This window comes from Sebastes fasciatus, unplaced genomic scaffold (assembly GCF_043250625.1).
Source record: "Sebastes fasciatus isolate fSebFas1 unplaced genomic scaffold, fSebFas1.pri Scaffold_83, whole genome shotgun sequence".
NCBI classification, from domain to species: Eukaryota; Metazoa; Chordata; class Actinopteri; order Perciformes; family Sebastidae; genus Sebastes; species Sebastes fasciatus.
Window position 1 is genome coordinate 10,001 of NW_027428271.1, and position 15,000 is coordinate 25,000.

Consider the following 15,000-nt stretch of genomic DNA (forward strand, 5'->3'; position numbering starts at 1 on the left):
GTATTATATATTATAGTATTATATATTATAGTATTATATATTATAGTATTATAGTATTATATATTATAGTATTATATATTATAGTATTATATATTATAGTATTATATATTATAGTATTATAGTATTATATATTATAGTATTATAGTATTATAGTATTATATATTATAGTATTATATATTATAGTATTATAGTATATTTATATAGTTTATTGTGCTGCTCTACATCCGGGCCACTAGGGGGGGGGGTCCACTAAACACCAGAGAAGAAGAAGACTGACCCGGAAGAGGAACCAGAACCACTTCCTGTAGCTTCCGGTTTAGTCAGTGAACTGATGACGGCTAAAAGTCCCGAAGAAGAGTTAGAGAGGAGGAGGAGAAGAGTTAGAGAGGAGGAGAAGAAGAGTTAGAGAGGAGGAGGAGAAGAGTTAGAGAAGAGGAGAAGAAGAGTTAGAGAGGAGGAGGAGAGTTAGAGAGGAGGAGAGGAGTTAGAGAGGAGGAGAGGAGTCAGAGAGGAGGAGAGGAGTCAGAGAGGAGGAGAAGAAGAGTTAGAGAGGAGGAGGAGAAGAGTTAGAGAGGAGGAGGAGAAGAGTTAGAGAGGAGGAGGAGAAGAGTTAGAGAGGAGGAGAGGAGTCAGAGAGGAGGAGAGGAGGAGAGGAGTTAGAGAGGAGGAGAGGAGTCAGAGAGGAGGAGAGGAGTCAGAGGAGGAGAGGAGGAGAGGAGTTAGAGAGGAGGAGAGGAGTCAGAGAGGAGGAGGAGAAGAGTTAGAGAGAGAGTTAGAGAGGAGGAGAGGAGTCAGAGAGGAGGAGAGGAGGAGTCAGGGAGGAGTTAGAGAGGAGGAGAGGAGTCAGAGAGGAGGAGAAGAAGAGTTAGAGAGGAGGAGAGGAGTCAGAGAGGAGGAGGAGAAGAGTTAGAGAGGAGGAGGAGAGTTAGAGAGGAGGAGAGGAGTCAGAGAGGAGGAGAGGAGGAGTCAGGGAGGAGTTAGAGAGGAGGAGAGGAGGAGGAGAAGAGTTAGAGAGGAGGAGAGGAGTCAGAGAGGAGGAGGAGAAGAGTTAGAGAGGAGGAGAAGAGTCAGAGAGGAGGAGGAGAAGAGTTAGAGAGGAGGAAAAGAGTTAGAGAGGAGGAGAGGAGTTAGAGAGGAGGAGGAGAAGAGTTAGAGAGGAGGAGGAGGAGAGGAAGAGACAGGTGGGGAGAGGTAGAGGTTATAGAGGTATAGAGTTTAACTGATGTCGGACTCTCTGTTGTCACTTTAATGTTGTAACAGCTGATGCTGCTGGCCGGGTAGCAGCAGCGGCCGGTTCGGCAGCAGCGGCCGGTTTGGTAGCAGCAGCGGCCGGTTCGGCAGCAGCGGCCGGTTTGGTAGCAGCAGCGGCCGGTTCGGCAGCAGCGGCCGGTTTGGTAGCAGCAGCGGCCGGTTCGGCAGCAGCGGCCGGTTTGGTAGCAGCAGCGGCCGGTTCGGCAGCAGCGGCCGGTTTGGTAGCAGCAGCGGCCGGTTCGGCAGCAGCGGCCGGTTTGGTAGCAGCAGCGGCCGGTTCGGTAGCAGCATCGGCCGGTTCGGTAGCAGCAGCGGCCGGTTCGGTAGCAGCAGCGGCCGGTTCGGTAGCAGCAGCGGCCGGTTCGGCAGCAGCAGCGGCCGGTTCGGCAGCCTGGTATCAGCTGGTCTCGGTGGTTCAGGTTGATCCAGCAGGAGGATGAGCTGCTCCTCGGAGCTGATGATCTCCACCAGGCTGGCCGTGGTCATGGAGGTTCTGGTCCACGCTGCGGTGGCGGAGCTCCACAAGCTGATCCAGACCGGAGAGGAGACTCCTCCTCCGGACAGACTGCAGGACGAGGACCGGGACAGGATGGTGAGCAGGGGGGACCAGGAGGGACCAGGGGGGACCAGCGGGGACCAGCGGGGACCAGCGGGGACCAGCGGGGACCAGCGGGGACCAGGGGGGACCAGGGGGGACCAGGGGGGACCAGGGGGAACCAGCGGGGACCAGGGGGACCAGCGGGGACCAGGGGGACCAGGGGGGACCAGGGGGACCAGCGGGTACCAGCGGGTACCAGGAGGGACCAGGGGGACCAGCGGGGACCAGGGGGGACCAGGAGGGAGGGACCAGGAGGGACCAGGGGGACCAGGGGGGACCAGGAGGGAGGGACCAGGGGGGACCAGGGGAGGGTTAGAGGTTAGAGAGGAGGGTTAGAGACGCGTCTCAGCTGAGTCTCTCAGCAGCAGACAGTCTACAGGTCTGTCTGTAGAATCTGTTACGGAGATGACAAAAAGTAAAGACTTATTTTTAAATCAACACTTCCTGCTTTCATTTCAAAATAAAAGCCCTCAAACGTTTTTTCTGTGGACAGAATTCCTTCATTTGTTAACACAAGGCTTTTATTCTGAAATATGTGCCGGACAGTGCTGTAGAACATGCAGTGACTTGGAGAGCTCCATGAATGAATACAGTACGCAGTTTTAATGGTGGATTATTACTATTATTTACTAATTACCACAACGGCTGAACCTTTCTCTGTCTAACATAAATATCAATTATATTTATCATGAAGTTAAATGGCCATTAAAAGACAAACTACACAGAAAGAAAGGGCTGTCAGCAGCAGCAGAAACACAGCTGACACGCAGCCGACACGCAGCTAGTGTGAACACCAGACGCGTGCATCACGCAACCGCCACGCAGCCGCCACGCCAGGCGCTCCAGACGTTGGATGTTTGCCCACCACTTTAAACCTGCTTTATAATATAACAGACATGAAAATCTCACTTTTTACAATACGGGACCTTTAAACTTTAATTCAGAACAAATCAGCCGTTTGAGCTCCGACTTTACGACTTCCACCAGAATGTTCTGAAGCTTCAACCTGGACGGTTAGAACCGTTCTCCACTCGGACGGTTAGAACCGTTCTCCACTCGGACGGTTCTCACACAGCCAGATGTTCTGTTGACCCGTCTGATGTGTTCACACTAAAACGTGAACTAAAATGTGATCCGTTGGTTTTATGAAGAACGTAGATTATCTGAGTTCACTTGAAGGCATCAGGTTTGGAGGAAACGTCGACGGCGATCCTTCGTCCGACGCGTCCTGACCATGAGTGTGCACGGAGAGGCGGGGCTAATGACAGACGGGTCAGGAGGGGCTCAGCCAATCAGTGCGCTGCACGCCGCTCTACATTTGACCCATTTTAAACAGTAAAAACTAGAAATGTGGCGCTCGGCGGTGTCGTGAGAAGCGTGTCTGATGTTGGTGTCCGTTTGACCTCTGACCTCTGACCCGTGCCAGGTGCGGTTTGCCTCCGTCATGGAGACTCTCGGGAACGAGGCTCTGGGGAAGATCCTGAACATCGTGGATGAAGCCGGACTGCTAGCGGAGCCGGAGTCGGCGAGGAGCGCCAGGATGCCGCAGACCAGCATCCTCAACGTCCTCAACAACGCACGCGTCGGTACGTACGTCGGCACCGCCCCCCCGCCAATCAGGAAACCACCACGTGATGATGTCATACTAACGTGTGATTTTCCTCCGTCACAGAGGAGGAACACTCGTACGGAGTCCGACTGGAGAGCTGCATGGAGAACAGATCAGTCCAGGTACGACTCACCTGGTCACGTTGTGACCTCACCGTGACGTCTGCACGTTGTGACCTCACCGTGACGTCTGCACGTTGTGACCTCACCGTGACGTCTGCACGTTGTGATCTCACCGTGACGTCTGCACGTTGTGATCTCACCGTGGCGTCTGCAGGTTGTGATTTCACCGTGACGTCTGCACGTTGTGATCTCACCGTGACGTCTGCACGTTGTGATCTCACCGTGGCGTCTGCACGTTGTGATCTCACCGTGGCGTCTGCACGTTGTGATCTCACCGTGGCGTCTGCACGTTGTGATCTCACCGTGGCGTCTGCACGTTGTGATCTCACCGTGACGTCTGCACGTTGTGATCTCACCGTGGCGTCTGCACGTTGTGATCTCACCGTGACGTCTGCACGTTGTGATCTCACCGTGGCGTCTGCACGTTGTGATCTCACCGTGACGTCTGCACGTTGTGACCTCACGTGACGTCTGCACGTTGTGACCTCACCGTGACGTCTGCACGTTGTGATCTCACCGTGACGTCTGCACGTTGTGACCTCACGTGACGTCTGCACGTTGTGATCTCACCGTGGCGTCTGCACGTTGTGATCTCACCGTGACGTCTGCACGTTGTGATCTCACCGTGGCGTCTGCACGTTGTGATCTCACCGTGACGTCTGCACGTTGTGATCTCACCGTGGCGTCTGCACGTTGTGATCTCACCGTGACGTCTGCACGTTGTGATCTCACCGTGGCGTCTGCACGTTGTGATCTCACCGTGGCGTCTGCACGTTGTGATCTCACCGTGGCGTCTGCACGTTGTGATCTCACCGTGGCGTCTGCACGTTGTGATCTCACCGTGACGTCTGCACGTTGTGATCTCACCGTGGCGTCTTCACCTTGTGACCTCACCGTGACGTCTGCACGTTGTGACCTCACCGTGACGTCTGCACGTTGTGACCTCACCGTGACGTCTGCACGTTGTGACCTCACCGTGACGTCTGCACGTTGTGACCTCACCGTGACGTCTGCACGTTGTGACCTCACCGTGACGTCTGCACGTTGTGACCTCACCGTGACGTCTGCACGTTGTGACCTCACCGTGACGTCTGCACATTGTGACCTCATCGTGACGTCTGCACGTTGTGACCTCACCGTGACGTCTGCACATTGTGACCTCATCGTGACGTCTGCACGTTGTGACCTCACCGTGAGGCGTTCGCTGACCTCACATACTTTGTTTGACTGCAGACCAAACAAGAGGAGGAGGGAACCGACAACCCGTTCATCCTGGCGGTCACCATTAAAGACGAACACGGCAACATCGACCTGGGAGCCATCGCTGAGAGTGAGTACCTGATCAACACCTGATCAACCCCAGATTAATACCTCATCAATACCTGATCAATACCTGATCATAGCTGATCAATATCTGATCAACACCTGTAATTTAAACAGTTTGTGTTTCTCCCTCCAGGAGCTGAGGTTGAAGCGGCCCAGCCGGTGACCTCTGACCTCCATCCGGTGACCTCTGACCTCCAGCAGAAGGTGTCCAGCAGGCCGGGGTTCGTCCTGGAGAGCGTCACGTTTAAATACTTCACGTGCACAGCGTGCGGTAAATCCTTCACGTCTAAGAGCAACCTGAAGTCTCATCAGCGCATCCACACCGGCGAGAGGCCGTTCAGGTGCAGCATCTGCGGCGGCGCCTTCCGCCAGCGCCAGAGTCTGCAGAGCCACATGAGGACGCACACCGGCGAGCGGCCGTACGCGTGTCCCGAGTGCGGCAAGCATTTCTCGAAGCAGACGCAGCTGAAGACGCACGCCATCATCCACACGGGAGAGAAACCGTACTGCTGCGAGGTCTGCGGCCGCCGCTTCAACCTGCTGCAGAACCTGCACCGCCACGGCTACACGCACAGCGGCGAGAAGCTGTTCGTGTGCAAAGTCTGCGGTAAAGGCTTCACCCGAACCGTCACGCTGAAAACGCACCAGCTGATCCACACCGACCAGAAACCATTCAAATGTGAGCAGTGCACCAAAACCTTCCGCCACGCCGTCAACCTCAAGAACCACCTGAGGATCCACAGCGGCGTGCGTCCCTACGGCTGCGACCTCTGCGGGAAAACCTTCCGCCAGTCGGTGAACCTGAAGATCCATCGGAGGACGCACACCGGCGAGCGCCCGTTCAGCTGTCAGGAGTGCGGCAAGACGTTCAGTCAGCAGAGCAGCCTGATCTCGCACGGCCGCACGCACTCCACGGAGCGCCCGTTCGCCTGCAGCTACTGCGACAAGACCTTCAACAACGCCAACAGCCTGAAGCTGCACGAGCGCGTCCACACCGGCGAGAAGCCGTACGGCTGCGACGTCTGCGGCAAGACGTTCAGCCAGGGCAGCCACCTGAGGACGCACAAGAGACACGTCCACGGCGGCGGCAAGCAGTTCATCTGTGACCGGTGTGGCAAGAGATACTCGGACCAGCGCAACCTCAAGATGCACAAGTGCTGCTACGCGTGAACGCAACCTCCGACACGACGGAACCGCCGACACGACGGAACCGCCGACACTACGGAAGCGGTTCTTTAGTGGAGTTTGGAACAGAGAGAACACAGAACAACCTGAATGTTATGAATGAATGAATAAAGATTTGATCTTATTGTTTTGAATGGTTGACCGGGGGGGGGGGTGGGCGTGATACAGGAAGTGGGCCAGTTCAACCAATCAGAGCTCCTACGTGTGGAAGTGGGCGGGGCTAGTTACCTGGACTCAGAGTAACACTACAGAACATCTGTTGATCAGAAGGTGAAGTCAGAGCAGAGCTACGCTGCCGCCATGTTGGACTGAAAGACTCCAGTAAGACGTCGTCCTACAGAGAGACGGACTAAAGTAAGACGTCGTCCTACAGAGAGACGGACTCCAGTAGAACGCCATTATCTCTCCTCTATTGTCAGATTGAATGTCTCTACTGAAACTGTTGAACATTAAAATATTAAAATATTATTAATATAATCAGTTTTCAGTCCAAAATGGCGGCAGCGGCCGTTGTTTCGTCTCTTTGGTCTCCAGTTTAAATACTACATTACCCATGAGCCTCCTGGTGTGTTCTCATGTTTCAACCACTGGATACGAACAAATGACGTCACCTGATATAAGCCCCGCCCACTGAAATACTGCATTCTGATTGGTTGAACAAGGACTGTAATTTATGCTGCTCATGTTGCTGAGACGGGAAACGTGCACGTACCGTGCACACTGCTGCTTTTTATACATTTATACATTCTATTTTTCATTTGTTTGGAAAATCAAATCAAATCAATAAATCAATAAATCAATAATGTTGACTGGCGTCTTTTAGTTTGGTCCTTTATCTGCTTTATTTACCACGAAGCAGCACGCGCTGTAAGAGACGTCAGTAAGAGACGCGCAGTAAGAGACGTCAGTAAGAGACGCGCTGTAAGAGACGTCAGTAAGAGACGCGCAGTAAGAGACGTCAGTAAGAGACGCGCAGTAAGAGACGTCAGTAAGAGACGCGCAGTAAGAGACGTCAGTAAGAGACGTCAGTAAGAGACGCGCAGTAAGAGACGTCAGTAAGAGACGCGCAGTAAGAGACGTCAGTAAGAGACGCGCTGTAAGAGACGTCAGTAAGAGACGTCAGTAAGAGACGCGCAGTAAGAGACGTCAGTAAGAGACGCGCTGTAAGAGACGTCAGTAAGAGACGCGCAGTAAGAGACGTCAGTAAGAGACGCGCTGTAAGAGACGTCAGTAAGAGACGCGCAGTAAGAGACGTCAGTAAGAGACGCGCTGCAAGAGACGTCAGTAAGAGACGCGCAGTAAGAGACGTCAGTAAGAGACGCGCAGTAAGAGACGTCAGTAAGAGACGCGCAGTAAGAGACGTCAGTAAGAGACGCGCAGTATGAGACGTCAGTAAGAGACGCGCAGTAAGAGACGCGCAGTAAGAGACGTCAGTAAGAGACGTCAGTAAGAGACGCGCAGTAAGAGACGTCAGTAAGAGACGTCAGTAAGAGACGTCAGTAAGAGACGCGCAGTAAGAGACGTCAGTAAGAGACGCGCAGTAAGAGACGTCAGTAAGAGACGCGCAGTAAGAGACGTCAGTAAGAGACGCGCAGTAAGAGACGCGCAGTAAGAGACGTCAGTAAGAGACGTCAGTAAGAGACGCGCAGTAAGACGCGCAGTAAGAGACGTCAGTAAGAGACGTCAGTAAGAGACGCGCAGTAAGAGACGCGCAGTAAGAAACGCGCAGTAAGAGACGTCAGTAAGAGACGTCAGTAAGAGACGTCAGTAAGAGACGCGCAGTAAGAGACGTCCGTAAGAGACGCGCTGTAAGAGACGTCAGTAAGAGACGCGCTGTAAGAGACGTCAGTAAGAGACGCGCAGTAAGAGACGTCCGTAAAAGACGCGCTGTAAGAGACGTCAGTAAGAGACGTCAGTAAGAGACGTCAGTAAGAGACGCGCAGTAAGAGACGCGCAGTAAGAGACGTCAGTAAGAGACGTCAGTAAGAGACGCGCAGTAAGAGACGCGCAGTAAGAGACGTCAGTAAGAGACGTCAGTAAGAGACGTCAGTAAGAGACGCGCAGTAAGAGACGTCAGTAAGAGACGCGCAGTAAGAGACGTCAGTAAGAGACGCGCAGTAAGAGACGTCAGTAAGAGACGCGCAGTAAGAGACGCGCAGTAAGAGACGTCAGTAAGAGACGTCAGTAAGAGACGCGCAGTAAGACGCGCAGTAAGAGACGTCAGTAAGAGACGTCAGTAAGAGACGCGCAGTAAGAGACGCGCAGTAAGAAACGCGCAGTAAGAGACGTCAGTAAGAGACGTCAGTAAGAGACGTCAGTAAGAGACGCGCAGTAAGAGACGTCCGTAAGAGACGCGCTGTAAGAGACGTCAGTAAGAGACGCGCTGTAAGAGACGTCAGTAAGAGACGCGCAGTAAGACGCGCAGTAAGAGACGTCCGTAAGAGACGCGCTGTAAGAGACGTCCGTAAGAGACGCGCAGTAAGAGACGTCCGTAAAAGACGCGCTGTAAGAGACGTCAGTAAGAGACGCGCTGTAAGAGACGTCAGTAAGAGACGCGCAGTAAGAGACGTCCGTAAGAGACGCGCTGTAAGAGACGTCAGTAAGAGACGCGCTGTAAGAGACGTCAGTAAGAGACGCGCAGTAAGACGCGCAGTAAGAGACGCGCTGTAAGACGCGCAGTAAGAGACGCGCTGTAAGAGACGCGCTGTAAGAGACGTCAGTAAGAGACGCGCAGTAAGAGACGTCCGTAAAAGACGCGCTGTAAGAGACGTCAGTAAGAGACGCGCTGTAAGAGACGTCAGTAAGAGACGCGCAGTAAGACGCGCAGTAAGAGACGTCAGTAAGAGACGCGCAGTAAGAGACGTCCGTAAGAGACGCGCAGTAAGAGACGCGCTGTAAGAGACGCGCAGTAAGAGACGCGCTGTAAGAGACGCGCTGTAAGAGACGCGCAGTAAGAGACGCGCTGTAAGAGACGCGCTGTAAGAGACGCGCAGTAAGAGACGCGCTGTAAGAGACGCGCAGTAAGAGACGCGCTGTAAGAGACGTCAGTAAGAGACGCGCAGTAAGAGACGTCCGTAAAAGACGCGCTGTAAGAGACGTCAGTAAGAGACGCGCTGTAAGAGACGTCAGTAAGAGACGCGCAGTAAGACGCGCAGTAAGAGACGTCAGTAAGAGACGCGCAGTAAGAGACGTCCGTAAGAGACGCGCAGTAAGAGACGCGCTGTAAGAGACGCGCAGTAAGAGACGCGCTGTAAGAGACGCGCTGTAAGAGACGCGCAGTAAGAGACGCGCTGTAAGAGACGCGCAGTAAGAGACGCGCTGTAAGAGACGTCAGTAAGAGACGCGCAGTAAGAGACGCGCTGTAAGAGACGTCAGTAAGAGACGCGCAGTAAGAGACGTCCGTAAGAGACGCGCTGTAAGAGACGTCAGTAAGAGACGCGCAGTAAGAGACGTCCGTAAGAGACGCGCTGTAAGAGACGTCAGTAAGAGACGTCAGTAAGAGACGTCCGTAAGAGACGCGCTGTAAGAGACGTCAGTAAGAGACGTCAGTAAGAGACGCGCTGTAAGAGACGTCAGTAAGAGACGCGCAGTAAGAGACGTCCGTAAGAGACGCGCTGTAAGAGACGTCAGTAAGAGACGTCAGTAAGAGACGTCCGTAAGAGACGCGCTGTAAGAGACGTCAGTAAGAGACGCGCTGTAAGAGACGTCAGTAAGACGCGCAGTAAGACGCGCAGTAAGAGACGCGCTGTAAGAGACGCGCTGTAAGAGACGTCAGTAAGAGACGCGCAGTAAGAGACGTCCGTAAGAGACGCGCTGTAAGAGACGTCAGTAAGAGACGTCAGTAAGAGACGTCCGTAAGAGACGCGCTGTAAGAGACGTCAGTAAGAGACGTCAGTAAGAGACGCGCAGTAAGAGACGTCCGTAAGAGACGCGCAGTAAGAGACGTCCGTAAGAGACGCGCTGTAAGAGACGTCAGTAAGAGACGTCAGTAAGAGACGCGCAGTAAGAGACGTCCGTAAGAGACGCACTGTAAGAGACGTCCGTAAGAGACGCGCTGTAAGAGACGTCAGTAAGAGACGTCAGTAAGAGACGCGCAGTAAGAGACGTCCGTAAGAGACGCGCTGTAAGAGACGTCAGTAAGAGACGCGCTGTAAGAGACGTCAGTAAGAGACGTCAGTAAGAGACGCGCAGTAAGAGACGTCCGTAAGAGACGCGCTGTAAGAGACGTCAGTAAGAGACGCGCTGTAAGAGACGTCAGTAAGAGACGCGCAGTAAGAGACGTCCGTAAAAGACGCGCTGTAAGAGACGTCAGTAAGAGACGCGCTGTAAGAGACGTCAGTAAGAGACGCGCAGTAAGACGCGCAGTAAGAGACGTCCGTAAGAGACGCGCTGTAAGAGACGTCCGTAAGAGACGCGCAGTAAGAGACGTCCGTAAAAGACGCGCTGTAAGAGACGTCAGTAAGAGACGCGCTGTAAGAGACGTCAGTAAGAGACGCGCAGTAAGAGACGTCCGTAAGAGACGCGCTGTAAGAGACGTCAGTAAGAGACGCGCTGTAAGAGACGTCAGTAAGAGACGCGCAGTAAGACGCGCAGTAAGAGACGCGCTGTAAGACGCGCAGTAAGAGACGCGCTGTAAGAGACGCGCTGTAAGAGACGTCAGTAAGAGACGCGCAGTAAGAGACGTCCGTAAAAGACGCGCTGTAAGAGACGTCAGTAAGAGACGCGCTGTAAGAGACGTCAGTAAGAGACGCGCAGTAAGACGCGCAGTAAGAGACGTCAGTAAGAGACGCGCAGTAAGAGACGTCCGTAAGAGACGCGCTGTAAGAGACGCGCTGTAAGAGACGCGCAGTAAGAGACGCGCTGTAAGAGACGCGCAGTAAGAGACGCGCTGTAAGAGACGTCAGTAAGAGACGCGCAGTAAGAGACGTCCGTAAAAGACGCGCTGTAAGAGACGCGCAGTAAGAGACGCGCTGTAAGAGACGTCAGTAAGAGACGCGCAGTAAGAGACGTCCGTAAAAGACGCGCTGTAAGAGACGTCAGTAAGAGACGCGCTGTAAGAGACGTCAGTAAGAGACGCGCAGTAAGAGACGTCCGTAAGAGACGCGCAGTAAGAGACGCGCTGTAAGAGACGCGCAGTAAGAGACGCGCTGTAAGAGACGCGCTGTAAGAGACGCGCAGTAAGAGACGCGCTGTAAGAGACGCGCTGTAAGAGACGCGCAGTAAGAGACGCGCTGTAAGAGACGCGCTGTAAGAGACGCGCAGTAAGAGACGCGCTGTAAGAGACGCGCAGTAAGAGACGCGCTGTAAGAGACGTCAGTAAGAGACGCGCAGTAAGAGACGCGCTGCTGTCGACGCGCTGCCGTCGACGCGCTGCTCGCTGTGCTTGCAGTACGCGTATTGCCTCGTTTCCAGTTGCCTGTCTGTCTGTGTGCTGCTGTTCTCTAGCACATCCAGGGAAATATAGTTCTATACTCTATATTACAGAACAGCAGATCTATGAACTTTATTAAAACAGATCTATGAACTTTATTAAAACAGATCTATGAACTTTATTAAAACAGATCTATGAACTTTATTAAAACAGAAATATGAACTTTATTAAAACAGATCTATGAACTTTATTAAAACAGAAATATGAACTTTATTAAAACAGAAATATGAACTTTATTAAAACAGAAATATGAACTTTATTAAAACAGAAATATGAACTTTATTAAAACAGAAATATGAACTTTATTAAAACAGAAATATGAACTTTATTAAAACAGAAATATGAACTTTATTAAAACAGATCTATGAACTTTATTAAAACAGATCTATGAACTTTATTAAAACTGAAATATGAACTTTATTAAAACAGAAATATGAACTTTATTAAAACAGAAATATGAACTTTATTAAAACAGAAATATTAACTTTATTTCTCTTTCAGTCACATTTTCAGATTAATAAATTACAGAAAAAACTTTATTCATCTTTATTGAAAAAACATTCATAAATCCAAACCGTGCAGTGATTTACCTGCTCAGAGAATATTAATGTGAATAAATTAATACTAATATTAGTTTATTTATCACAATCTATTTATTATTGTTTCACAATAATTTAATATAGAGAAACTAACTATTTATCTATATTAAATATAACATATATAATAAATAACTTCATTAACCCATCTGACGTCAGCGTGACGTCAGGGTGACGTCAGGCTGGTTGACGTCAGGCTGACGTAGCCGTCACTACGTCACCAGATCTCAACATGGCGCCTCACCTCCACGGAGCTCACCTGTCAGCGGGAGGATGAGAGCTGCAGCGGCCGCGAGGAGCGTCTCTCTGCCGGCCTGAAGCTCCGGAGCTCTCCGCTCTCTGTCCGCCGGAGAGGAGGCGCTGCAGCCGGCTGAGATTCATCCTGATAACCCTCTAGAGCCTGGAGCTGATCCAGACAGGTAGGTAACTGTAACCAGACCGGAAACCAGCAGGAAGACCTTCACAATAAAATATCAGCTGAGCTAAGCTGATGAGGTCATCTTTTATTAAACGTCTCTTCATGTAGTTTTATGTTTATTATAAATTATATAATATAATATTATATATAATAATATATAATATATAATATATAATGTTATATTATATATATATAATATATTATATATATAATATATAATATATTATATATATTATATATTATATAATATAATATATAATATATAATATATAATGTTATATTATATATATAATATATTATATATATTATATTATAAACGCCACTCAGTGTTTCATCGTCACATGATGGAAAACATGTTTTTATTGTTTAATTTTTGACTTTATTAAAAATAATTTTAAGTAAATTATTAATTTTGAATTAAAAATGAAAGTCAAGACGAGAACTGTTCTGAACTACTTTTATTTTGTAGTTAGACAGGAAGTGCTCTTGCTGGTATTCTGGTGGCGGTTGGAGTGAAATGGAAGGAAGCGATGACGCGTCCTCTTCACCGGTGAACCAGTCCTCGCCAAGTCATCGTCACCTCTCCTCTGATGATGTCATCGCCCCGGGTCAGCGGGTCACGTGTTCAGGAGACGGCGAGGACGTGGCGTCCGTTGCTCCGTTGCAGTGTGTGGATCTCGTCATATGTACGCTGAGCGGACCAATCAGACGCTGCTCTGACGATCTGGGGGCGGGGCTTAGTCTGAGAGATGACAGGATGAGTCGACAAGTGGAAGTGAAGAGTTCGTCAGCGAGTTCAGATGGCGTGGCGTCCTGCACCGAGGGCCCGGAGGTTAACCAATGTGGGGGCGGAGCGTGTTCAGACGGCGTGGCGTCCTGCACCGAGGGCCTGGAGGTTAACCGCTGTGGGGGCGGAGCCAGATCAGACGGCGTGGCGTCCTGCACCGAGGGCCCGGAGGTTAACCAATGTGGGGGCGGAGCGTGTTCAGACGGCATGGCGTCCTGCACCGAGGGCCTGGAGGTTAACCGCTGTGGGGGCGGAGCCAGATCAGACGGCGTGGCGTCCTGCACCGAGGGCCCGGAGGTTAACCGCTGTGGGGGCGGAGCGTGTTCAGACGGCGTGGCGTCCTGCGTCGAGGGCCTGGAGGTTAACCGCTGTGGGGGCGGAGCGTGTTCAGACGGCGTGGCGTCCTGCGTCGACGGCCCGGAGGTTAACCAATGTGGGGGCGGAGCGTGTTCAGACGGCGTGGCGTCCTGCGTCGAGGGCCCGGAGGTTAACCAATGTGGGGGCGGAGCCAACTCAGACGGCGTGGCATCCTGCGTCGAGGGCCCGGAGGTTAACCGCTGTGGGGGCGGAGCCAGTTCAGACGGCGTGGCGTCCTGCATTGAGGGCCTGGAGGTTAACCGCTGTGGGGGCGGAGCCTCTCGGTACATGGACCCTGTGACCCCCCCCTCAGACTCTGACTCCGACACACAGGAGGAGGACGTGACCTCTGACCTCCCCGAGGTCAGCTCTGATGATGACGCCTTCGCCACAGAGCCGCCGAGGCTCCCTGCCGCCGCCGCCGCTCCTCGCTACAGGAACACGTTCCAGTGCGGTCGCAGGCAGAGCGCTCCGGGTCAGCTGGTCCAGGACGCCGGAGGGTCAGACCCCGAGCTGCAGTCCAGGAGGCCGGAGATCGCCGAGTACTTCAGCAGGTAACTGAGACGACCACGATCACGCTATGAGGTCACACGGCGGCGTCTTTAACCCCTCCCCTATGTGTGTTTGTCCGTGTGTGTGTGTGTGTGTGTGTGTGTGTGTGTGCGTACGTGCATGCGTGCGTGCGTGTGTGTAGCAGGAAGCAGCGGTCCGTCAGTCAGAGCGTTCCCGGTTGGAAGCTGTTTGGTAAAGTTCCTCCGAAGCAGAGTCCGTCCAGACGAGCCCGTCTCATCCAGCAGGTACCAGCCCTCTGATGTCACAATAAAAGCTCATAGCACGGAGATCACACATCTTTTCACAATAAAAGACCAACATTAAATGTTCAGGAACTCTCAGGACGGAGTTTATAGAGCTCACCTTCAAAATAAAACCTGTCCTATAACAAGGTAGTGGGTTGACCTTCACGAGCTGCTGTCCTGTAAACTGAGCTTTTATTTTGAAAACCAGTCCAGAACTAAACAGATTTATGTCTATGGTCCCCCTCTGGTCCCTGGTCCCCCTCTGGTCCCTGGTCCCCCTCTGGTCTCTGGTCCCCCTCTGATCTGGACCAGGAGTTCTGGTTGTGGTTTCTGTCTCTCCGTCTGTCTGTTGCCGTCCCCTGTGCTCCTCTCTTGTTGTCATGGCGACTGAGGCGTGTCCCGTGATGTCATTGTGTTGTCATGGTGACTGAGGCGTGTCCCGTGATGTCATTGTGTTGTCATGGTGACTGAGGCGTGTCCCGTGATGTCATTGTGTTGTCATGGTGACTGAGGCGTGTCCCGT

General features: G+C 51.9%; 2 protein-coding genes across 7 annotated transcripts in view; both read left to right on the forward strand.

Annotated features, from left to right (window-relative positions):
- The first annotated feature begins 360 nt into the window (after positions 1-360).
- LOC141763879 (uncharacterized) lies at positions 361-6,894 on the forward strand. The gene is made up of 6 exons (XM_074628653.1): positions 361-1,293; positions 1,653-1,843; positions 3,276-3,435; positions 3,522-3,580; positions 4,814-4,910; positions 5,040-6,894. Exons 2-6 carry the CDS (start codon positions 1,688-1,690, stop codon positions 6,074-6,076), a joined length of 1,509 nt encoding a protein of 502 aa, XP_074484754.1. The 5' UTR covers positions 361-1,293; positions 1,653-1,687; the 3' UTR covers positions 6,077-6,894.
- A 5,430-nt stretch (positions 6,895-12,324) lies between these two features.
- The window catches only part of LOC141763878 (TBC1 domain family member 12-like), a 9,833-nt gene continuing 7,157 nt past the window's right edge, over positions 12,325-15,000 (forward strand). The window contains exons 1-4 of one of the 6 annotated variants that reach the window (XM_074628652.1): positions 12,325-12,537; positions 13,006-13,620; positions 13,936-14,234; positions 14,375-14,477. In XM_074628652.1, the coding sequence (XP_074484753.1) occupies positions 13,054-13,620; positions 13,936-14,234; positions 14,375-14,477 (969 nt within the window). In that variant the 5' untranslated portion in view covers positions 12,325-12,537; positions 13,006-13,053. Of the gene's footprint in view, positions 12,538-13,005; positions 14,235-14,374; positions 14,478-15,000 lie in introns of all 6 variants that reach the window. The other 5 variants (XM_074628649.1, XM_074628646.1, XM_074628648.1 and 2 more) reach the window with 5 other exon arrangements.